General features: G+C 45.4%; 1 protein-coding gene across 3 annotated transcripts in view; it reads right to left on the reverse strand.

The window, feature by feature from the left end:
* HIP1 (huntingtin interacting protein 1) overlaps positions 1-25862 on the reverse strand; it is a 155737-nt gene that overhangs the window by 44210 nt on the left and 85665 nt on the right. For all 3 annotated transcript variants that reach the window (XM_037815466.1, XM_037815467.1, XM_037815468.1), the window contains exons 2-4: positions 5461-5524; positions 2155-2297; positions 1841-1897 (exon numbers count right to left, since the gene is read on the reverse strand). In XM_037815466.1, coding sequence (XP_037671394.1) covers positions 1841-1897; positions 2155-2297; positions 5461-5524 — 264 coding nt within the window. The remainder of the gene's footprint in view (positions 1-1840; positions 1898-2154; positions 2298-5460; positions 5525-25862) is intronic.

Genomic DNA, 25862 nt, shown 5'->3' on the forward strand with positions numbered 1-25862 from the left:
GGAAAAGATAGAATGGAGCAGAGGCAATGTTTGAAGAGACAATGAGAATTTTTCAGACCTGATGAAAGACACTAATCCTCAGATCTAAGAAGTCCAAAGATTTCAAAATAAATTCACACCTAGACACAGACTTAGATCTTAACAACAGCCAGAGGAAAAAGCATGGATTAGCCTCAAAGGACAACAATGAGTCTGACAGCTGACTTCATGAAAATAATGGAAGCCAGAAATCGGCAGAATAATACCTTGAATAATATCTTTCATGAGCTAAGAGAAAATAACTGTCACAGAAAAATTCTAAATTCAGAGAAAATATCTTCCAGGAATGAGGGTGAAATAAAGTAATCAGACAAACAAAAACAGTGTTTGCCACCAGGAGACTCTCAGGAAAGGATATTCTAAAGGATCTTCAGGCAGAAAGAGACTTCAGATGGAAGATCTGGGATATAAGGATAAACGAAGAACACAAAATAAAACAATTAAAATAATACTATATAGAGTTTTTTTAAAAATTAAAATACATGACAATAACATATAAGTTGAGAAGGAGTGAATGGAGTTAAAATAGTCTAAGGTCTTTGTGTTATACAAAAAACAGATAAAGACATTAATTTTAGACCTTGATAAATTAAGCATGCATTCTGTACTTATTAACGAATCTAGCAAAAAATTAAAAAATAAAAGCAGATTTTTCTTCTCTCCATACTAGTAATGGTGAAAAAAATGGAATGAGGAAAAATACCCAATCAATCTGAAAGAAGGCAAGGAACAAGAGAAAAAGAAATAATACAAATGGGACAAATAGAAAGCACAAAGCAAATTGGGAGCTATAAACCCAAACATATTTATCATAACACAGGTAAACACCCTGTTAACTAAGCACCCAGTTAAAAGACAAGGACTACCATCTTGAATAAAAATGACAAAATCCAACTAAATTGTATTTACAAGGGACACCTCTAATACATAAGAGTGCAGAAAAGTTGAAAGTAAAAGGACGGAAAACACAGACTAGGCAAATTTTAATAAAAAAAAAAAAAAAAGTGTAAGCTCTACATGTTATATGGACATAACAGAAAGCTTCCTAGCATGCAGCTGGGAGATGTGGGGACAACTCAGAGCTTTGTTCAGTCAACCACAGCCTTGTGACTCTGCGCAAGTGCTCTGCTCTCCGGGCCTGCATTTCCTCCCCTATGATGGCAGGTTGCATTACATAGTCACTAATGTTTTGTGAGTGTAGGTAAGAATTTGGGGGGAAGAGGTAAACTGACAGTTCTGAACCAGCAGGAGCAAAGGGGAATATTCCGGTCAAGCAGAGAGATTCTTCAAAGTACAGATAATCTGCCTCTCCCCCATACACACGCCTCTGGGATACAAGAATCTGGAGGGATTCTGGAATGTGCTTAAAAACAATTTTTCAGATGATTCCGATTTTGCCACCTGCTCCTCCCTCTTCCCAAGGCATAAAAATCCTTAGCCAAGAAAGAAAATTCTCAATTCTCAATGCACTGTGACTGCACTGGGATTGACAGAATGGAAAGAAGTAGAAACCAGGGCAATGTCACTGCTGAGGGGCCCCAGAGCCTGGAAAGCACTACTACATGAGGTTTCATTGGCAGGAGAAGTTCCAGGCCTTAGAACCCCTCTGCAGCTCCCAGCGCCCCAGGTAAGACTGAGGTTATCACGGTACAACTTGGGGGCACCCCTGGTCCCTCCCTGATTCTCAAGGGAGACATCCGGAACACTGTGAGGGATGCATTTGTCCCATTCCACAGTCCTTGTGCTGGGGCCTCAGGAAGGATGAGGAGCACGTGGTCCCCGGGCACATCTCCAGACTCACCCACATCCTGCTCATGTCACTCAACTCGTTTTTGTACCTCAGAGAGTCCTTCAGAACCTGGAGGGAGAAGAGAACAGCCTATGAGAGAACAGAACGGGAAGAGAGAGGAGGACAAATAGAAGGGGCTGGCGTGGGGAGGAGAAGCTGACTGGACAGAGATGCACCCACCTCTAACCGGCCACCAAAAGGCAGAAGAAAGGGACAGCTGCCTCCCCAGTGTGTGTGTGGGGGGGGTGGAGAGCAGCCACATGCAGCCCGCTTCCCCGCACGGGCCCCGGCTCCCCGGCTGCCCCACTGCTGCCCAGGGAACTCACGTATGGGTGCCCATCCCGGAGCAGTTTGTGGAAGACGTGGCAAAACTTCCAGCAGAGCACGGCATTGCTGGAGAGAGGCAGGCGGTTGACAACAGACCAAAAGGTCTGTGCCCCTTTCTCATGGTGGGTGCCCAGGATGCACGGTGACGGGGGGGTCATGGAAAACAAAAGCATGGGCCCTGCCTCGGGCAGACAACGCTTGGGTCTGAGCCTGCAACAGCCCACCGCATGGGGCTAGTGTAGCACTCCTGCAGAGGGGACGTTGCCACTCACAGAGCTGCATGTTTAGTCTGGCAATCTGGGGGCAGATGGCCATAAAGGGCCTTGTCTGAATACTATCCGTTTTCTTGGACAATTTCTCCATGGTTGGAAGTGTCGGTGGGGGGTGAGGGGATGGGGGTCTTTTTCTAATTTGTACCGACGCCCTCTGGGCCACAGGGGTCCTGATCTGCAGACACGCACTCCCTGCCCTTCTCCTGAGTGTCGAGTTTGTGGTGAGGTCCTTGGAGAATGGTCCCCCCAAACATTTAACAACACACTTCCGTTTTCAAAGTCCTTCCTTATCCATCATTTAAGAGAGAAGGTGTGTTCAGCTCCTCATCAAGGACCCTGGCTCCAGTTGGGGATCTCTGCACCCCAACCCATTGCCTCTTGGCTCCTCTTCAAGGCAACAGCTCAAAATCCTCCCCGTTCAGACGGCCCCGCTCTTGCCTGGAAAGCAGTAGTCTTTGTTTAAAACGTCCTTTCCCCAAACTTAAACTTACTCTAATCCCAGCTCCCCTATGTCTTCTCTAAACCTTCCTGGCCTTGTTCAGGTGCCTTCAGCTCCCCAACACCTTAGGTTCCTTGTATTCTGGACTTGGGGGGCCACTTCCTCCTAAGATTTAATTCAAACAGCACCCACCACCCACAAAGTGCATGCCACGGTTTGTACATGACAAATGCCCGTCTGGCCAACGGCTGTTGAGCTTAGCCCTCCAGATCTCCACGATGACTGAGGCCTTTTTTGGAGGGAGTGCAGAATTTCTGTTTTGCTTCTGTAGTTGTTTGAACAGGCCTCAGAGACCCAGTCACTGGGCACCATCAATCGTATGTATTGGCTTCACCTGAAACTTGAGGCACCTGTACCGAGGCTCAGGTGAGAAGCACAGGCTCATTTAGGGCAGAAAGACTCCCCAGATCAGAACCTAAATGACTTATCTAGAACACATGTGCCCAAAGGTACCATAAAGTTTTGAGAGGGGTGGGCTTGATCATGGGGTTTAGGTTCTGGAAGCTGAAGTCAGCTTTTAGTCTCGGAGTTATTTCTGAAATAATTTACGGTTTCACCTACAGCACAGCCCCTTGGAGACATGGGCGGCCTTAGGTCCTGACTTCTCACCGGCCGATTGTGGTCACCAGTGAGTGTTCTGCCGAAAGAGAACCAGATCAGGCACAGAGCTGGCAGCCACTATGACTTTGCAAGAGGCAAGAGGAATTATTTATTGTTCTTTGATTTTGTAAGGATTTACATGCACCAATTATGCATCAGGTACTTTAGAAGGTGCTCAGGGAATATAAAGAAAAATAAGACTCAGTTCCCAGCCCTCCAGGAGCTGAGGACACCATGGTGGGGCCAACCTGTTCACCAGCGACAAGTGGTTGCCTGCACAGCATTTCTGAAGTCACGACTCCAAATGCTGATTCAGCTGGTGTCTAGGGCAGTTGATGCTCTTAAAAAAAATCAATGAAGAAAAAATGGTTTGTGCTATCTTTGAGCAGGTGTTGAAAACTCCCACTGTATGCAGCTGATCTTTACAACATTTATCCAGTCATTTGGAAACTGTGAATCAGAGACACTCACAGAACGGCAGACCTTTGAAATCTTCAACCAACTCTTTCATCTGACAGATAAGAGAACTAAGGCCCACAGAGGCCCAGTGGGGCCCACTCATGGCCCCAGAGCGAGCCGGAGAGTTCCAGAGGGCTCCAGAGGTGGGATTCCACGATCTCCCTCCAGGATGCCTAACATGGCCCCAGGAAGTCTCCCTTGGAGGGCCGTGGCCCTGTCGCTGCAGGCTTGGTCCTCTCTGGGCCAACCGAGCACACTAACCTCTGACAAACGTCCCTCTTACTTCCTATCTTGCATCATGGATCACACATTCTTGGAAGGTGAAGGTCAGGACTGGGTAAACCCCTCTGAGAAAATCAACTGGGCCGCTTATAATAAAGGCCTCTTTGGGTTTGTTCTGAATCATGGTGAGGGTACTAAACATGACACAGCAAAGCAAGGGAGCTGTGCCTTTCTGTGCATAGAAGGTTCACCACCAGGCAGGACTTCCAAGTTACCTACTACCCTGGAGAGGTCTAGAGCCCCTGCCCTGCAGCAAAGCACTTTCCCCTTAAAGGCAAGTGCCTCCACTCCCGCAGAGCGCAGTTCTGCAGTCGGAGCATCCTTCTGGCAATAATCTCTGAAACTCCCGAGACCGGGGCACCAGGCACCTAACCATAAGAGTCTCATCCACGGGCCGAGTCTGGATGGCTTCAGGACAAGCAACCAGGAGAGCCCAGACTTCACCTGCTCGGCCCCGCCACATGTGGAGACAAAGGCTTGGCCGTGGCCTCTCTCCTGCGGCCTTGGGGGATTAAGCTCTCCAGCTCCTGGATGCCCACGGGATCCATCGGCCGGAGGTGCTGCCTGCTCTCCTCTACACAGCCCCCCACCCGGAAGGTGGCTCCCACAGGCCTCCGCTCGCTTGGCGTGGCAGGCTTGGCGAGGAAGTTTCATGTCGCCAGTTTCCCTTCTCTGCTTTGAGGTTCTCGTCGTCTCCCCCTTCTGGCATTGGATGAACCTGCTCACAGGGGGGTCTGACTCCCATCCCCGCTGTTGGCGTAATGCCAATCACTGCAGCTGAGACCTATTTCTTTCTTTTTTTTTTTTTAATTTCTTGCTCAGCAAAGGGGAGATGACATTTCCCCCGGGCAGAGAGCAGGGCCTGGAGTGCTCTGCAATCGCAGGGGACAAGCCGTCCTGTACCCCAAGGAAAGGCCCGTCAGGTGATTTTCCTGTTCTGAAAGCTTAAGTCTAGAGAAGAGGAACAGGTGAGCGAAGGCCTGGCTCGATGGGCTCCCTGGTCCCCTGCACCCTGACGGTCTGGGGGATCTGACACCGGCTCTCTGAGTGCCCACTGCCACCCAAACCTGTGATGTCCTGGCTGGCAGGGGTTCCCCTCCCTGGAAGGCAGCAAGGACGCCTCGCCCCGACTTCCATCCCTGCCATTTAACCCCACTCAGGGTCGGTCTTCCAAGCAACATCCAAAAGGATATTTCTGGCATGTTTTTCCTTTACAGCCACTTCCTGCGTATTAATGGCCTTATTGATGCTGACAGTCTGAAAAACAAGAGGGGGGAGGGAAAGGAGGATGAGAAGAATGAGCCTCTGAGGGAGGCCCGAGACCTCCCCTGACACCCACCCCGTTCCCTTCCTCCACTCAGTCCCCCCTCCCTCCGCCGACCCCCCACCCGCTCCCCACTGCCGGCGTCCCTGTGCATGGGGCCCCCAGCTGGGGGCAGAGGTGGGCAGCCCTCCCGGGCCAGCTGGCCCAGACTGTCCCGAGGGCACAGGATCTGCTGCCTGGTATTGGCTGTGCCCAGCTGCTGCACCCGCCTGCCACTCACTCGCTTGGCACACAACGTGGCAATTAAAGGCCGCACAAAGAGATGCTTTTCATTCCCCGGGGAAACATTATTTCTCCGGGACCGGGAGGAAGAGGCTCAGATCTGATCACACTCCCTTTGTCCAGTGTGTGGATGGATGGGTGGAGAAATGGGGACAAGAAACTAGGTGAGGAATAGGGTGGGAGGGGAGGGATGATTGGGGTGTTCTTTTTTACTTTTGTTTTTTTTTGTTCTTGTTTTTGCTTTTTCTGGATCAGGAAAGAACTTCGAGAGAGAGATTGGGGTGATGAATGCACAACTGTGTGGTTGTGCTGTGGTCAGTTGACTACGTTTTGGATGACTGTGTGGTGTGTGAGTGTATCTCAATAAAACTGAATTTAAAAAGAAGTGAAGGCAAAACAAAGACATTCGCAAATAAAAAACAAACAAAAAAAGCAGGTGCTGGCCTAGATTTGGCCTGAGGGATGTAGTTTGGCTGACACTGACCTGTGATCTATACCATCAGCCACTGACCCCATCCTCCCCAGATTATTCTGAAGTAAATCCCAGGCATTAGGCCATTTTACCAGTAAATGTTTCAGTATGGACCTCTAAAAAAAAGGACTTGGCCTCTCGCCTCTCTTTTCTTGAAGGCAAGCATGCCCGCATGTCCTCTCACGTGCACTCTTAATAAACTTTCTGCCTGCTTTCTCCATTTCTGCTGTGCCCTTGAATTCTTTCACACGGAATGGAACCCAAGTACCTAGGAATCCAAGTCCAGCAACTTATCTTGGCGAGCCAGCCAGGAGACACTTCCCTCTGACATCTGGGCTGATTAGAAGCCTTTCGCAACAAACTTCTCTTTGCCAGAGGCTATGCTCCCGTTCCCCACATTCAACCCGCCACTGTCAATAGTACAGCCAGAGGCTTCTCTGCTCCCACAAAGTAGGGCCCGCAACCCGCTGACAGCTTGAAGCAGCTACAGAAGATGGACCATCAGCCCAGTTTCCCTTAAGATTAAGGAAGCTAGAAATCCCTGAGGGGGAAATTGAGGCAGGGTTAGAATTAGGGCAGTGGCTGGATGAGCAACGGGCAAAGTCCAAGAAGTGATCAGGCCTCAAGGAGAAAGATCTCTCTGAAAAGAACATCAGTAAATAGCACCTGGAGGCCAACAGACCCCACCTGAGCGAGTAATCTACGCTCACGCATCTCAAAGGAGGGAGAAGGAGAGAGTAGTAAAATAGTTAACAAAAATTACAAAAAGAACAAAAATCTATAAAAGCAGATTGCCCCCACAATGCTGGGGCCTCTCTTACCTCTTGCAAGTGCACCCACATATCCTCTCACATGCATTCTTAATTAACTTTCTACTCGCTTACTCAAAAAAGAAGGGGTGGGGTGGGGTGGGGACTCTAAAAATAACCACAATGCTATTATCATACCTAAGATTTTAAAAGATAAATTTCCTAACATCATCAAACAGCCAGTTAGTATTCACAGTTCCCTAACTGTCTCAAACCAACTTTTTTTTTTTTTTTTGCAGTTTGTTAAATCAGGATCCAAAGAAGGTTGCCACATTACTTCCTAAAAAGGCTCTAACAATTCACATTTCCACTGACAATGTACAAGAGCATCCCTACCAACAACAGGTGTTATTGCTTCTTTTAATTTTTGCCAGTTGATGGATGTAAAGTGATATTTCATCATTACTTTAATTTGCATTTCTCTGAGTGCTAGTGAGTTTGAGAATCTTCTTCAATGTTCATATGCTTGCTGATTGCCTTACATAGTTAAGCATGTCCATCTTACCTTTTGTAATTTCTAGGTTTACTTAAGGTTTCTCCTGCCCCTGGATTATTCAAGTGGACCCTCATATTGTCTTCCAAACATTTTCTTGTTGCATTGTGCAGTTGAGTTTTTAATCTATCTGGAGTTTATTTTTATACATGCTATAAGATAGGTTATTTCCAGGTTTTATTAAGATACCTTCTTTTTTTACCTGGTTTATATAAATTTTGAGGTGTGGCCTTAAGCCCACTTTTCCTAGTATGTTTTTTTTCTCCCTACCAGACTAAACTCTTCAACCACACAGGCTCCTTTCCCCATCAAACTAGGGCCTCCCCCAGGACAAGGACAGACCACTATTTTCTTTCTCTCTTCCCCCACAGCACACAGTAAGGGGCCTCTGCCAGGCACAGCTGGCTGGCTATGCAGGGTGAGGGTAAGACTGGTCAAGAAGGAAACTCAAAGTGAAAAAAACAACCCAAAGAATGGGAGAACATATTTGCAAATCATCTATTTGATAAAATTTTGTATCCAGAATACATAATTTATATACTTGCAAGTATCTAGTTAAGGGTTCGTATCAGAATGTACAACTTATAACCCAATAACCAAAAGGCAAACAACCCAATTAAAAATGGGCAAAGGACTTGAATAGACATTTCTCCAAAGAAGATCTACAAATGACCAGTAAGCACACGAAAAGGTGCTTAATATCACTAGTCACTAGGGAAATGCAAATCAAAACCACAAAGAGAGAGCACTTCACACATACTAGGATGGAGAGGACGTGGAGAATTTGGAACTCTTGTGCCCTGCTGGCAGGAATGTAGAAGGTGCAGCTGCTGTCAAAAATAGTTTGGCAGCTCCTCAGGGAGTTAAACAGAATTATCACATGACCCAGAAATTTCCCTCTTAGGAACAGACCCCAAAGAAAACAGGGACGCAAGTGGATACTTGTAGACCAATGTTCACGGCAGCATGATTCACAATAGCCAAAATGTGGAAGCAACCCAAATGCCCAACAACTGATAAATGGAAGAGCAAAATGTGGCATATGGAATATTATTCAGCCACAAAAAGGAAGGATGTACTGATGCATGCCACAACATGGATGAACTTTGAAAACATTGTGCTGAGTGAAATAAGTCAGACACAAAAACCACACATTGTATGGTTCCATTCATATGCCATGTCCAGAATAGGCAAATTCAGAGTGGAAGAAAGCAGATTAGTGGTTGGCAGGGGCTATGGGGCGGGGAGAATGGGGAATGACTGCCTAATGGGTACAGGGCGCCCTTTGGGGTGATGAAATGTTTTGGAACTAGACAGAGGTGGTAGCTGCGCAACACTGTGAATGTACTAAATGCTACTGAATTGTACACTTAAAAATGGGTGAAATGGTAAATTTCATGTTAATTTTATGCTATGTGTATTTTACCAGTTTTTTTTAAAAAACTCTAAAAATAATAAAGATGGAATCTCATACAAGAGATGTGAGAAGGAGTGAAAAGTTTATTTCAAAAAAATCTCTCACTGAGACGCAGTGCCTACAGCTTCCCTTTGACAAGTCCCTGGACCTGGTTCTCGGCTTTTGCTTCCAGAACTTTCCCAGTCTGTTCTCTTTCCTTCAGATTCCCCTGGGGGATTACAGGAGCATGGTGGCTGCAGCCAGACCTCTGGGAAGATTCAACACATTCAGCGCGTTCCTAAAGGTTGCCTGCATTCGGTAAGCAATAGCATGGGACATAAAAATGTAAAACGGTACAAACAGACCCAGTTTGGGGTGATGGAAAAGTTTTGGTGATGGATGCGGTGACGGTAGTACAAAACTGTGACTATAATAAACAGCACTGAATTGCGTGCTTTAAAGTGGTTAAAATGGGAAAATTCAGGCTGTAGATACGTTACCACAGTAAAAATTAAAAGAGAGAGAGACCAAAATCCAGTAAGCTGCTGGCCTGGATGTGGTCATGTTTGGGGGCCTGGTGGTCAGCAGCCCAGCCCGTGAGGAAGCAGAGTCACACCGGCCACTTTAGAATGTGCCAGGGCCTTGAGGTAGGATGCGTGAAGGGCAGGATTTCGAGTCATCCCACAGATATTTGTTTACACGGATGGACCAACTGCACAAGCTTGTGCAAAAAAACCTTAAGTCTCTTAAGCAATGTAAAATAATACACCATGAGTTTATAACTACAGATCGAGTCTGCGCGTGAACATAGCTGAAAACTGGAAAACTTCTGGGCAGTAATTTTTGGAAGGAAGGAGAAAAACCTTTAAACTGATGCTGCTCAGGGAAGCCTTCTTAAGGGAAGAAAGGGATACCCGTCCCAGGTACCTCCCCACGCAATTCACCTGCTTCCCTCACTCTTCCTCACGCAAACTCTGGGGGCACCTGTGGTTCCCCCATTTCCAGTTTCTCAGGAAGGCTAAGTAAGCAACTTGCTCAAGGTCCTACTACTTGGCCCACCCCCAGTCGGCCTGTCCCGAGAGCCCAGCCCTGACCCCCTGAAACGACTCTGCACCGTGCTGGGCGGGCTGGCAGGTGGCGAGACCCAGGTCACAGGCACGGAGGGTGGGCCTTCCGGGCCGCGGAAGGGGCAGGAGGGACGTGCCTGAGTGGAAAGGCCCAAGCCTGCGGGCGTGGAAGGGCAGGGGGTTTCTGAGCGGGCAAGGAGGGCGGAAGCCTGGCCCAGCAGAGGTGAGAGCTGGATCAGCGCCGGATGGAGCCAGGAGGTCAGGGGCACTGACGTAGGAAGCTATTCATAGCGCAGACGGGAAGTAATAAAGGTCCCAGCCAGGGAGATGGAAGTAAAAATGGAAAGAACCTGTGATAAGGTGGGCTGTAAAAATTTCACAGCCGAGAGACGCATCAAGGACAGCGCAGAGGTTTTAAACCTAGAGAGGTGGGAGGACAGAGGCAAGCGCCTCGGCTGAGGGACGTTGGAAAGAAAGGCCTGGAATGAACAAAGAACAATGTGCCAGGAGGCTTTTGGGTAAGGAGGAGACTTTTTTCTAAAGAATGAGGAAGTAGAAGCCCTGGTGCTCCTAATTATAGTGAACTAGCAGAAGCAATGGTTATGATCATCAAGAAAAGGGTAGCTAATAAGTGCTTTTTGTCAGGCATCTTCCATGGATTAGCTCATAAACTCGTTCTACTCATGAACAGGTGAGAATTATTACTAATCACATCCATCCATTTTACAGATGAGGAAATCAAGACTCACCCAAAGTCCCTCAACCAGCAGGTGCAGAGCTGGGGTTCCAACTCGGCAGGCTGTATCCATGGCTCAGGCCCTGGGTCCCAGTCCCAGCACGAGAGACACAGAATTACATTTCAAACAATTTCCACAGACTAGAAAACTGGGTTAAACTTAACAAAATGAACTCTGGTAGGAATAAAGGAGAGTTCCTATATTTAGGTCTAAACCTCACCAGGCCAGGTGGAAGACGAGGGAGATGTGACTCGTGAAAATGACTTAGGCATTTTCTTTGACTGCTAATTTAATACAAGCAACATATCAATGTGGTTGATCAAAGTGACATTCTGATCTCTGGATGCATTAAAAGGAGTATAGGGCTCAGAATGAGGGAGGGGATGTTCCAATTCTCTGTGCAGTTCATGCCACACCTAAAGCATTGTTCAGTTTTAGGCTTTCTACTTTAAGAGGGAAACTGACAAACTAGACCACTTCCAAAAGAAAGGGTCCTGGATTGGGATGGGCTTGGGTGGCTTAACATGGAGAAGATTTAGAGGAAATAGAAATACTCTGAAGGCTAGCCACGTGGAAGGAGGGAAAATCCAGAGGATCAAGCCTGGACCAATGTGCAGAAGTACAGGAAGGCAGTTTCTGGGTAAATTTAGATACTTTCTAACAACTAAAGCTGTCTCATGAAGGAGAGAATTCCCCATTATTAGAAGCATAAATGCAGAGGGGAGGCAACCTTTTCTCAGGGTTATGATGAAAGAGACTGACAGATTAGAGATGGACTAGATGATTTCTAGGTCCCTTCCCATTTTTAGACTCTGTAAAGACCCTTCAGATAATGCAGAGCCTTAAATATTAGGACAAAGAATCGTGAGCTGATGGACACTGCGGAGCCATAGAAAACTCTTGAGCAAGAATGTTACTTCTTTCAATGGCCTGACGAAGCAAAGTGTGCAACAACTTCTGTGTGGGCATTCAGAGACACAGCCTCCCAGAACTAGTCCAGTACAACCAACAAAGGGCCTAGCCTTGCAAAGAGCTATGGAAAGAAGTTTCTTCTAAAACCAACAGCTATATGACTGCAAGCCAGGACTGCCCCAGCCCCTTCTCTTGCAGCTCTGGCAGGCTCACAAGAGCTCCCCTTTACTGCAGTCAGCATGCCCAAAGCTCTCTGGCCAGCCCCTGGTTGTAGGCCCTCAGTCTGGTTTCGGTGGTCAGGCTTCTCAGGGTGCAGGGGCTCTGGGGCAGGGCCCAGCCTCCACATGCCGGGCCCTGGAAGGCAAGCTGTGAGTCTCCCAGGGCCTTTGGAATGTCAGCCACCAGGCAGTTTCCAGGGCAGAGGTTCCCTGCCAGGACAAATCTCCCTTTGCTTATGTAATGTTTGATGCCTGGACACTACCCTCCGCTCTCTCCCACAACATGTGCCGGCATTCCTTTCACATTCCAAATCCTGCTTTATCTGCAGAGCACAGACCAAATGTCACCTTTTTTTTTTTTTGACTTCCTAAGCAACTCTGGTCAGTCATGTCTTTCTTTTTTTTTCCTTAAACTTTTTTTTTTTTTAAATGATTTCAAATTTACAGGACACTTGCAAAAATAACACAAAACCCATGTAGAGAACTCCAACATACTCCCCACCCAGATACCCAGGTTCACCAATTTTAACATTTTGCTGCATTTGCTGTATCATTCTACCTACCTACCTATCTGTCCATCCACTCACCCACCCATCTATTTATCATCTCTTGTCTATCGATTTCCTAAACATATGAGAGTGGGTATACATCATGCTCCTTGAACACAATACTTCCGTGTACCCAATTATTTCTCTTTTCCTATTTCTTTTAATGCATGTGACACTTAGTATATTGTCTTCTCTCTCCACCAAGATCAAAACCCCTGCAGGCGGGGACCCTGCCTTCTCCTTTCCCCGTGGCCTACAGTCCCTAAGGCCGAGGAGGGCCCTAATGAATCACTGAACCATCAAGACCAGGGACAGGAGTCACGGCTCCCTGAGAAAACCCACTCCCTTCCCTTCCCTTCCCTTCCTTCCCCCAGACTAATGCAGGGAATAACTGGGTTCTGAATTGGGCCGGGCCAAAGCCAAGGCCCCTCCCAGGGCAGAGGGGAGGTGAGTTCAGGGCTCCTTTTCTCACTTCTGGGGGGTCTAGGCTGGAGAACTTCCTCTCAGAACAGGCCGTTCTCCAGAGTTCCCTGGGGCCCCACGGGACCCCGGACCCTGCAGTGTCTCCCCTGAAAGAGCAGCATTGTGCGCCACTTCCTGACCCGCTGGCCCGCGTGTCCCAAGCCGGTTCCGGAGAGCCAATTTTCAGCAGGCCCCGCAGGAAGGGCGGCCTGCTCTCGGCCTCTCCTCCTCCCCACCGCCTCCCCCAGGACACCTCAGCCATGGGGAAGCCTCGGGGCCTCGTTTCTCAAGGAGCAGGGCCTGGGCACTGTAGGTCACGCTCACGCTCCTGGCAGGGGCCCAGCGCCAGGGCGGCCAAGGTCAGGCCGCTGGCAAAGGCAAAGGCCCCGTGGCAGGGGCAGGCAGAGGGTGAGCCCGGCTGGGGCAGGTCCTGAAGCGAGGGGCCTGAGATCCCACCACGGAGGCCACAGGAAGAAAAATCAGGATAGGCAGAGCAGAAGGCAAAGGAGAAAGTAAGAGAAAAGAAAGAGGAAAGAAATGAAAAGGAGCATGCGGGAGCAAGAACGGGAAAGAGAGAAGGCATTTATTTACTCAGGGGAAGGTGTAGTGGTGGCTCGGGGATGGCTGCCCAGCGGGGGATGGAGGTGTGGGAATCCACCGTGCCTGCTTCAGCTCACTGCCCCAGGTTTCCTAAGCTAGAGGGAAACAGAGCAAGGGGGTGGGCCCATTCACACCTGAAATCTGGCCCAGGCTCCCACCCTTTCCCACCTCCACCCTGGATCAGCACACTGACTTCCAGATTCCAGGAACCAAATCAGCTAACACAGGGCTCAAAGAATCTTCTTCCCAAAGTGCCTGATCCCGAGCTGCAAAGCAGATGGGGTTGTTCCTTTGGGCTCTGTCTTGGGGGTAACAAAGCAGGCAATGGGGAGGCTGGGGTGAGAGTGGGGGGGCTGGAACCCCGAGTCTGAGCGAAGGTAAGGGAGAGTCAGAACCAAGTCAAGGTCAGGTGAGGCTGGACTGACAGATGAGGGACCCACAGAAGGCCCAGCACAGCCTTCTGCTGTGGGATGTCTTTAGCCCCTAAGTGGGACCGTTCTGTTCTTAGCTGGGACACTCGGAATTTGGTGTAAGAACCTCAAGTCTTTTTCATCATTCTCTTGATCAGAAATGGTAATCACAATAGAGTAGTCATTGTTGTCCCCGGGACAGTGATAACAGCAGCAGGGGGCATGCATGCCAACCATCCCTGGAAGCCTCTGCACCTGTGATTTGCTCCCAATCCTCCCTGATGCTTTGTAGGGTAGGAAATCCAAACCCTGACTTCCAAGCCAAGTTGCCCACGGTTACACAGGCAGCAGGAATTCAGGATTCAACCGAGGTCTGTCTGAGTTTGCCCTCTCCCCACACTGTGCTGCCTCCAGTAACTTCCAGGGTCTTCTGCCTGTATCTGCCTCCACCTGCTACCTCCTGCCACCGGCTGCCTTAGTTTCTTGGTGTCTTGTCCCCAGATCTCTAGCTACCTACATTCATTCCTTAGTGATCTCAACTAGTCCTATGGCTTTTAACTCAGCTTCTGCCATCACTGCCATCTACCCCAACTTATTCTTCTCCCAGGCTCCCTCATCTCTGTCCATCAACCACCCAGTGGCTCGGGCTCAAACATCTGGAAGTCACCTCTGACCACTGATGGTACTCCAAGGCCCTTGTCTGCTCCACCTCCAAAATCCTTCTACTTCTCACCCGTCTCCTCTGCCCCAAAACCACCTTGACGTCCCCACTGGGCCACTGAAAAAGCTTCCCAGATGGACCAGCACAACCTGAATAAACCATGCACGAGAGCCCGTCACCCATTAAACAATCACTCCCTAGCCCTCCCTCCTCCCTCCTCCCTGCCCCTCGTAACCTCCCATTTACTTTCTGTCTCTATGAAGTTGCTTATTCTGATTATTTCATATAAGTGAGATCATACAATATTTGTCCCTTTCTGTCTGACATTTCGTTCCACACAATATTTTCAAGGTTCATCTGTGTTGTAGCGTGGGTCAGGAATGCATTCCTTAGTACAGCTGAATAATGTTCCGTTGTGTGTCTATATCACATTTTGTTTATCCATCTTCTGTTGACGGACATTTGGTTGGCGTCCACCTTTTGGCTGTTGTCAGTTATGCTGCTATGAACCATTTGTTGGAGTCTCTATTTTCAATTCTTTGGGACACAGACCTAGAGGTGGAATTGCCAGGACATACGGTAATTCCATGTTTGACTTTCTTCAAACACTCTTGATTCCTTCTCTCTGAGCCTGATGTTCCTTCCTCCCATTCTTGGCAAGGCTGCACTTTTCTCCCTCTTCAGGTGGCTTAAATACCACTTCCTGGCCAGCCTCCCCACCCCCTGCCCTGCCCTATCTCTTTATCACAACCACCTATTTCATGAAGAGGCCCTTCTCACAACCTGAAACTCTCTCGTTTGTTCATTTGCTTGCTGCCCTCTCTCCTGGCTCCAGCGTCAGCTCCATGAGGGCAGCCCGGGCCCTGTTGTGCCCCCAGTGCACGCACCCCAGTGCGGCTGTGCTGAGGGATGAGAAGGCACTTTGTGCCCAGCCCTGCCCAAGCAGACATCCTCTTCGGCTTTTGGCACCTTGTCTGCTTGGCTTTTTGAGCATTCTTTTGCCTGTCTAGGATGCCCCATCCTGGCCTTCCCCAAGCCACATTTCCCTCTCTCTCCAATTAAAAATCTTGTTTTCATTTATGTGTAACCTGCTCTAACCAATGATTTCAGCTGTTCTTCCTTGTGCTTTCCTAGTACTCAGCTGGGCTCCATATAGCCAAAGACTTTGTGCTCATTTACATGTTTTTATAAGAGGGTTTTTGTTTCGTTTCCAGTATTTTGTGTGCTGTGTCCATGCCATAGGCTGGGGATGCTGAAACTAGGATCACATCCACCCACTCAAAAGCCCCCAAACATCTACTGGCTTCCGGGTGCGTGCTGAGTGCTGAGCTCTCAGGATCAGGCAGATTTCAAAGGGTTTAGTGAAAAGAAAGGGGCTACTTGGCAATCAGATGTTCTGGGAGTGAAGGTGGATTAAGAAGATTCAAGAATGCAATTCCCTGGAATAGCTAAAGAACAAGAGGGCTAAAAGTGGGAGACACCAGGGTTTGGCGATTTTTACGGAATGCCTCCTGTATGCGGGGCAGGGCCGCCCCTCCTGCGTGTGCTGCAGGTGGTGCAGCTCCAAGGCAGCCTCTCATGCCGTCTGTGATGCACAATCTGCACAGGTGAGCACAGGTGCCAGGTGCAGGGTGCTGAGCTGGAGGTGCAGCTGAAAGAGTTAACTGTTTATAGGGGAGATAAAGACTGTCCCCTTCCTCTTCCTTCCTTCCTTCCCCTCTGAATCTGCAATTTCAAAATTTCATGAAGAAAAGCAGCCAGTATGGGTGCACAAATCACTCATGTCTATGAGCCTGTGGGTGGCACTGACTGATGGATTGTGTCAGAAAGCCAAAGCCAGAATTAGACGTAGAAGTGAGATCCAAAAGGCTTCCTTATCACACGAAAAGCAAAAAGAATAAGAAAGGGATGGGCATGCTGCTTCCAGCCAATGGCATAACGTTGATGATGAACTTCTATTTTGCGCCTGTCTTTTCTGTCCAGAATGATCTTTGACTTGCAAAAGACAGCAATGGCAGGCGAAAACCCACGGGGAGTTGAGAGACTGTGAGAACCCTGGTGCTGAGTGAGCTCAATGCTTCTGACTTGGAAGAGAAGTATACAGGGGATGAAAAGAGCCACCAAAGGTGATCAGCAAACATTATAAGGGATTGTGGCAAGACTAGGGAGAAAGGGAGTGGAACCCAAGCACCAGACATGGCTGAGCCTGACCATCATTTACCAGAAGAGAAGACTCCAGACATCACTCAAGAGAGATTTCAGAAAGAGAAGGAGACTTCTAGGAGCCAGCATGTCTACTGAAAACAAGCCATGTGAGACTGACCTCATTTCCTTTGTTAGATTCGACACCAATATTTCAAGAAAACAAAGTAGAGGTGGTTTGCATTTGAATTCCCAACATCAAGGCATTTGACAAAGTCTCTCATAAGATAATTGCAGACAAGAATGAGAAACAATAGACTACCAGGGATTGGCAAACCACTAACTGCTGGCCAAATCCAGCCTGTGGCTTGTTTTTTATGGCCAGTGAGCTAAGATTGGATTTTACATTTTTAAAGGATTACTGAACAAGGCAGCAGTTCAGGGGCTCAAGAGACGAGGGAAGGCCCACTGCAACCATACGAAGGAAGAGGTGGATGAAAAAAACAGAGAAAATCGTGAAGTGAACTCAACCGTTGCCCATCCTCTAACCCCTAAGGCCAGCGGCTCTCTGCATTGGCTAGGTTCTCGGGACTCAGTGGCTGGCAAGACACCAGTCCCTGGGGCCCTAGCCCTGATATCCCAGTCCCAAGGCCAGCAGCTTGGGGTCTGTCCAGACCCTACCTCGCTGGCTGCTGCCTCTGGGGAATAGGATGCTGAAGAGCACCATCTGCTGGGAAGGCTAGGAAAGTGCAATCTGGGAAACTGCTTGCCTGACCCTCTCTTTAAGGCCCTTTGGAACAGGTCTGCTCCCCCTGTGTGAGACCCTGGCCCTGGTTTGGCTGGGAAATACTGACAAACCAAGTGCCAAAGGAGACCTTCAACATGAACCAATCAACAACAAAATCTTAGACAAGAGAGGGAAAATAACTTTCAAAATAAGCTTATCAAGATAATCAGATGCCCAGAAATCAGCAAAAAATTACAAGGCACATTAAGAAAAAAGAAGAGATGTTCAAGCCAAATGATAAAATTAAAAAGTCAGAGGAAACACAGAATTTGGAACAATTAATCAAAGATACGCAAACAAACCTCCTAAATAATTTCAACAAGATGGTTAAAGAGATAAAGGATGTTAAGAAGACACTAGGAGAGTATAAAGAAGAATACATAGAAAAATAGCAGGACTTATGGAAATGAAAGGTACTGTAGATGAAATTAAAAATATACTAGAGACACACAAGAGCAGATTTGAAGAGGCAGAAGGATCAGTGAACTAGAGGACAAACAACTGAATTTCGAACACCCAAAAGAACAAACAGAGAAAAAAAATGCAAAAATTTGAGTTGGGTCTTAAGAGAAAAGACTGACAACACAAAGCACACAAATATATGAATCACAGGTGTTTTCTTAGGAGAAGAGAAGGGTAAAGGGCCAGGAAGAATATTTGATGAAATAATGGCTGAAAATTTCCCAACCCTGATAAAAGACATAAATATGCAAATCAAAGAAGCCCAACATACTCCAAATACAATAAATCCAAATAGACCCACCCAAGACACATACTAATCAGAAAGCCAATTGCCAAAGAGGAGAATCCTGAAAGCAGCAAGAGAAAAGCAATCCACCACATACAAAGGAAGACACATAAGGTTAACTGCTGACTACTAATCAAGCACCATGGAGGTGAGAAGGAAGTGATTCAGTATATTTAAGATACTGAAAGACAAAAACTGCCAGCTAAGAATTCTTTATCCAGCAAAGTTGTCCTTCAAAAATGAGGGTGACTGGCAACATGGAATATGACTCCCAGGGAGGAATCTAGACCCGGAATTGTGGGATAGAGAACATCATCTTGACCAAAAGGGGGATGTGAAATGAAATGAAATAAAGTTTCAGTGGCTGAGAGATTCCAAGTGGAGTCGAGGTCACTCTGGTGGACATTCTTATGTACCATATAGATAATGCTTTTTAGATTTTAATGAATTGGAATAGCTAGTAGTAAATACTTGAAACTATCAAACTACAATCCAGTAGCCTTGATTCTTGAAGACAACTGTATAACAATGTAGCTTACAAGGGGTGACAATGTGATTGTGAAAGCCTTGTGGATCACACCCCTCTTTATCCAGTGTTTGGAAGGATGAGCAGAAAAATGGGGGCAAAAAACTAAAGGAAAAATAGGGTGGGAGGGGTGGGGTATGACTTGGGTTTTCTTTTTTTACTCTTATTTTTTATTCTTATTTTCACTTTTCCTGGTACAAATATAATGTTCAAAAAATGGATTGGGGTGATGAATGAAAAACTAGACGATGATAATAGATTGGGATGATGAATGAACAACTATCTATATGAATAGATTGATTGTACACTTTGGATGATTGTATGGTATTTGAATATATCTCAATAAAATTGAGAATTTTAAAAAATGAGGTGAGTTTAAAATATTCACAGATAAACAAAAACTGACAGAGCTTGTTAAAAAGAGACCCGCCCTGCGAGAAATACTAAAGGGAGTTCTGCCAGCTGAGAAAAACAAAACAAAACAAAACCAGAAGAGAGAGGCTTGGAAGAGAGTATAGAAATGATGATTATCAGTAAGGGTAACTAAGAGGATAAAAAGTGAGAAAAATAATACCTCTGACAAATAAAAGCCAAAGGATAAAATGGTTGAAGGATGGCTTTTACACTAATAACACTGATTAAACTCCCCAAACAAAAGATACAGATTGGCAGAATGGATAAAAAAATATGATCTATCTATATGCTGTTTACAAGAGACTCATTTGAGACCCAGAGATACAAATAGGTTGAAAATGAATGGATGGAAAAAGATATTCCATGCAAACAGCTACAACAACAAAAAACCTGGGGTAGCTATACTAATATCAGACAAAATAAACTTTAAATACAAAAGTGTTATAAGAGACCAAGGAAACTATATATTAATAAAAGGGACAATTCCCCAAGAAGAAATAAAAATCATAAATATTTATGCACCTAATCAAGGTGCCCCAAAATACATAAGGCAAACACTGGCAAAACCAAAGGGAGTGGTAGACGTCTCTACAATAATAGTGGGAAACTTCAACACACCACTCTCTTCAATAGGTAGAAGATCTAGACAGAGGATCAATAAGGAAACAGAGAACCTAAATAATATGATAAATGAACTAAATAATATGATATATATAGATCACTGCACCCCAAAACAGCAGGATATAAATACTTCTCAAGTGCTAATGGAACATTCTCCAGGTTACACTATATGCTGGGGCACAAAAGAGGTCTTAATAAATTTTAAAAGATTGAAATTATACAAAGCACTTTCTCTGATCATAATGGAATGAAGCTGAAGTCAACAACAACTGGAGAACTGGAAAATACACAAATATGGAGGCTTAACAACATGCTTTTAAACAATCAATGGGTCAAAGAAGAAATTGCAAGAGAAATCAGTAAATATCTAGAGACAAATGAAAACTAGAACACAACATGTCATAATTTATGGGATGCAGCAAAGACATTGCTGAGAGGAAAATTTATGGCCCTAAACGCCTACATTAAAAAGGAAAAAAGAGCTAAAACCAAAGACCTAACTGAACATCTGGAGAAACTGAAGAAAGAACAGCAAACTAATCCCAAAGCAAGCAGAAGGAAAGAAATAACAAAGATTACAGTGGAAATAAATGAAACGGAGAACAACAACAACAACAAAAAAACGAGAGAATAAATAAAACCAAACATTGGTTCTTTGAAAAGATCAATAAAATCAACAAACCCTTAGCTAGACTGATAAAGACAAAAAGAGAGAAGATGGAAATAAATAAAATCAGAAATGAGAATGAGGTTATTACCACAGACCCCGAAGACATAAAAAAGATCGTAAGAGGATACTATGAAAAACTGTATGCCAACAAATTAGACACCTTAGAGGAAATGGACAATTTCTTAGAAACACAAACAACCTACAACGACTTGAGAAGACCTCAACAAACTAATCACAAAGAGATTTACTCAGTCATCAAAAACCTCCCAACAAAGAAAAGCCCAAGACCAGATGGCTTCACAGGCGAATTTTACCATGCATTCCAAGAAGAATTGAAATCCTACAACTCAACAATAAAAAGACAAACAACCCAATTAAAAATGGGCAAAAGACATGAATAAAAATTTTTCCAAAGAGGAAACACAGATGGCTAAAGCAATGGCTTCAATGGCTATTAGGGAGATGCAAATCAAAACCACAATGAGGTATCATCTCACGCCTACAAAATGGCCACTATTAAACAAACAGGAAACTACAAGTATTGGAGAGGATGTGGAGAAATTGGAAAGCTTATTCTGCTGGTGGGAATGCAAAATGGTACAGCTGATATGGAAGAGGTTTGGTGGTTCTTCAGAGAACTAAATATTGAGTTGCCTTATGATCTGGCAATCCCACTACTCAGTATATAGGCAGAAGATCTGAGAGCAGGGATGTGAACAGACACCTGCACACCAATGTTCATAGCGGCATTGTTCACAATTGCCAAAAGATGGAAACCACCCAAGTGACCATCAACCAATGAATGGATAAACAAAATGTGGCATATTATTCAGCAGTTAAGAATGAAGTCCTGGAACACACGACAGCATGGATGAAACTATGACACTATACTGAGTGAAATAAGTCAGACACAAAAGGACAAGTATTGCATGATATCACTAATATGAACTAATTATAATATGTAAACTCAAAGTCATAAAATCTAGAATACAGGTTACCAGGAGATAGAATGAGACTAGAGAATGAGGAAAAGTTGCTTAATATGTGCAGAAATTTTAGCTAGGTTGAACTTAATTTGGAAATGGATAGAGGTGTCAGGAGCACATTATTGTGAGTATAATTAATAGTGCTGAATCGTATGTGAATGTGGTTGAAAGGGGTAATTTGGAATCATATATGTCACCAGAGGGAAAGCTAGAGGCTAAAACAGGGGACTGTATAACACAGTGAACCTTGTGGTGGACAATGACTGTGATTAACACTACAAATATAAATAAATTCTTTCAGGAACCAGAACAAATATGACACTTTTACAAGGAGTTAATAATAGAGGGGTATATGGGGAAAATGTACCTATTGCAAACTATTGGCTACAGTTAACAGTAATATCTTAATATTCTTTCATCAACAGTAAGAAATGTACAACACCAATACTAAGGGTCAACAATAGGGGGAGATCAGGGTTATGGGATGTTTCGGGTTTTCTTTTATGCTTCTATTTTTTCTTTTTGGAGTAATGAAAATGTTATAAAATTGATTGTGGTGATGAATGCACAACTATGTGATGATACTGTAAGCCATGGATAAGTACACTTTGGATGGATTGTACGGTGTGTGACTATATCTCGATAAAATTGCATTTAAGAAAATTAAGCCCCCCCCCAAAAAAAAACCACAACAGGTGTTAAAATAAAGATGGTTGTTTTCTTGAATGTTCATAGCAGCACTCTTCACATAGGCCAAAAGGTGGAAACAACCCAAATGTCCATCCATGGATAAATGGAGAAATAGTGTGGTGTGGGCATGCAGTAGAATATTATTTAGGCATAAAAAGGAAGGAAGTACTGATGCAGGGTACAATACGGATGAACCTTGAAAACATTATGCTCAGTAAAAGAAGCCAGACACAAGAGACCACATACTGTGTCATTCCATTTATATGAAATATCTGGAATAAGCAAATCCATAGAGACAGAAAGTAGATTAGTGGGCGCCAGGGGCTGGGAGAGGGGAAAATGGGGAATGCCTGCTTAGTGGGGATGGGGTGTCCTTCCAGGGTGACAAAAATGTTTTGGAACTAAAGAGCGGTGATCGATGCCCGACAACGCGAATGTGCTAAACGTTGCTGAATTGTTCTCGTTAAAATGGTGAATTTCACATCAATTTAAAAAAAAGAAAAGAAAAGAGCATCTTGGCGTGTTTGAGGAATGGCAAGGAGACCCACGGGGCAGAAGCAGAGGGAGACGAAGACCGGGGGGCGGCCGGAGCCCAGAGAGTTCTTGGAGGCCACGGTAAGGACCATAGGCAGAGGACTAGCGTGATCTGACTTACTTCTCCAGCTGCAGAATCGAGAATTGACAGTAGGAGGAAGCAGGGGTGATAATCAGGAGACTAATAAAATCCAGGCTGGACGTGACGGTGGTTCAGACCAGGATGGTGGCAGAGGCGTGAGGAGTGGAGAGGGCCTGTCCGGATTTGCTGATGGTCTGGACGTGGGTGTGGGAAAGAGGACTCAGGGAAGCCTCGGAGTGTTTCGCTTCGCAACTGAAGGATGAGCAGGGGACTTCGGGGGTGGGATGGGGGAAGCAGAGGCAAGTTTGCTGGGGAGGATCAGGAATTTGGCTGTTTGCGATTAGGCGAGAGACAATGGATGGACATCCTGATGGGACACAGATTTGCAGAAAATGAGCGAAACAGCTTTCCTGTTGTGAGAGGAGCAAAGAGTACAGCAAACTCGCTGGTCTGTCTGAAGTTGATCTATCTTTCTAGGAGGATGCAGTGAAAGACACTGCTGTAAAGAGTGGAGGGGGTGATTAACCAGCCTGCCTTGTGCTCTTCTCTAGTGTCCTGTCCCTACTTGGACATGTGTGATCACCAAAGGCCTTCACGGTAAATACTTTTATAATGACTTTAGCGCTTGTATCAGGTTTATGCTAACTGCTAAGTGAGGTACAGAAATTAAGCTGGACAACTCTAGGCTAAAAACACTTTCAAATGGGGAAAAAAATGCATCCAATTATTAATAAACAGCTATCTTTGGAAAAAAAGGGGGACAGGGGGTGCAGGGAGAAGTCCAGGCTGGAGATAGTGATCTGGGAGTTATCAGTTTAGAGAGGGCCGTCAAAGCCACAAGGTTGAATGAGCTCACCTGGGAAGTGAGTGTAAGTACAAAGGTAAAGATGCCCAGATGGAGTCCTGGGAGGAACCAGGAAAGGAGGGTGAGTAAAAGTGGCCACCTCTCTCAGTGAAGCTGGTGTTTCAAGCTGGATGCAGTGATCGACTGTCAAACAGTGCTGGAGGGGAAGTGAGATGAGGGCTGGGAATTAGCCACTGGATTTGACAAGAGGATATCACTGGTGACCTCGTCAAGAGCCGTTTCAGGTGAGTAATGGCAAAAATCTGACTGGAGCAGAGTAAGAGAATAGAACAAAGAGCTGATAAGGGGTAATATCCAGAATATATAAAGAATGCCTACAACCCAACAACAAAAACAAACAATCCAATTTAAAAATGGGCAAAGGATCTGCATAGGGAATTTTCCAAAGAAGATCTAAAACTGGCCAATAAGTATATGAAAAGATGCTCAATATCATTAGCCATTAGAGAAATGCAAATAAAAACTACGAGATACCTCTGCACACCCACTAGGATGGCTATTATTAAAAACAAACAAACAAACTGAAAATAACAAATGTTGGCAAGGTTGTGGAGAAATAGGGACCCTCACACATTTTTGGTGGTAATGTAAAATGGTTTAGTGCAACTGCTGTGGAAAAGAGTTCTGTGGTTCCTCAGAAAATAAAACAGAGAATTACCACATGACCCAGCAATTCCACTTACAGCAATCTATCCAAAAGAACTGAAAACAGGGATTTGAACAGATATTTGGACACCAATGTTCACAGCAGCAAATGACGATGTGAGATATGGATGGATTATCATGGACAGGGCATATGCTATGTGAACTTAGGAACCCCCTACTTTATAAGCCAAGCCCTCAAGGTTGAGGTTTGCTCTTATGAAACTTATGGTTGTAACGGGGAGACTAAGCCCACCTATAACTATGCCTAGGAGTCACCACCAGAGAACCTCTTGTTTCTCAAATGTTGACTTTCTCTAAGCCCTACTCTGCAAATAAATTCATCATCCTCCCCCGATGTGGGACAGGACTCCCCAGGTGAGTGAGTCTCCCTAGCGATGTGGGACATGGATTCCAGGAATGAGCCTGACCCTGGCATCGAGGGGTTGAGAATGCCTTTTTGACCAAAAGGGGGAAAAGAAAGGCAAACAATAAGGTTTCAGTGACTAAAAGAATTCAAATAGAGTTGAGACGCTGTCCTGGAGGTTACTCCTATGCAAGCTTCAGCTAGATTTGCCAAATGACCACAGTATGATAAGCCCAAATCAACAGTAGTCCCCAAAACCCTAAAGAATACCCAGATCCCTTCCTGAGACTCTATAAAAGTTTCACTCACTAAGTTTATTCTTCAGAAACTTAAAACCTCTAGCGAGCTCCTATGCCAGCTAAGACCCCAAACCCAGAGGCAATAGCCTATTCAAGAACGTCGACTAGATGTGTCCCCTTTTCCCAAAATGTCGACACTCCTTGTCAACAGGAACAAGTTAGGGTGGTCACTGCCTAGACATCCCTGAAGATTGGAAAGCAATTAAACTAGAGGAAGGGGTAGCAACAGACAAGATGGAATTTAACGAAGTATTGTGACTACTGAATCTCTATATAATTTCCTTTTTCTTTGTTGCTCGGGTATTGGAATAGCTAGATGGAAAGAACTGAAATGGTGGAACTGTGACCCACAGGATTCTTTGAAATTTGCTGTATAGCTACTTGTTAATTGTAATTTGAAAGTTATTACCTTTTTGTATATAAGTTATATTTCACAACAAAGAAATAACTGAAACTGTGGAGCTGTAACCCATAACATTCTTTGAAATTTGCTCTCTGACTACTTGTTAAGTTGCACTTGGAAAGTTATCACTTCTATGTATATATATTATATTCACAACAAAAAAAAATTTGATAAAAAATGCAATGGGCAGAGAAAACAGTGGTTTCCAGAATCATAGAAACAGATAGTTTGAAATCAAAGTATTGACATGAGATTGTTCCACTTCTTGAAAAGACAACCCTAGAAGCCCCAGGTTGGGCAGGAGCACAGATTTATTTATTTAATAATATTAGACATTGATTTTCCCAAGTAATACCTGGGAAAGCCCACCACTTAGTAAGTGAATAAGGCAAGGTTTTGCATGTTAATATGTAACAAAATACAGAAGCATGGCACGGTTGGGTAAACTGACTATCACTGGGTGTGATTTCCAGGAGAGGATAGAACTT

Source organism: Choloepus didactylus, chromosome 21, assembly GCF_015220235.1.
Source record: "Choloepus didactylus isolate mChoDid1 chromosome 21, mChoDid1.pri, whole genome shotgun sequence".
Taxonomy (NCBI): domain Eukaryota; kingdom Metazoa; phylum Chordata; class Mammalia; order Pilosa; family Megalonychidae; genus Choloepus; species Choloepus didactylus.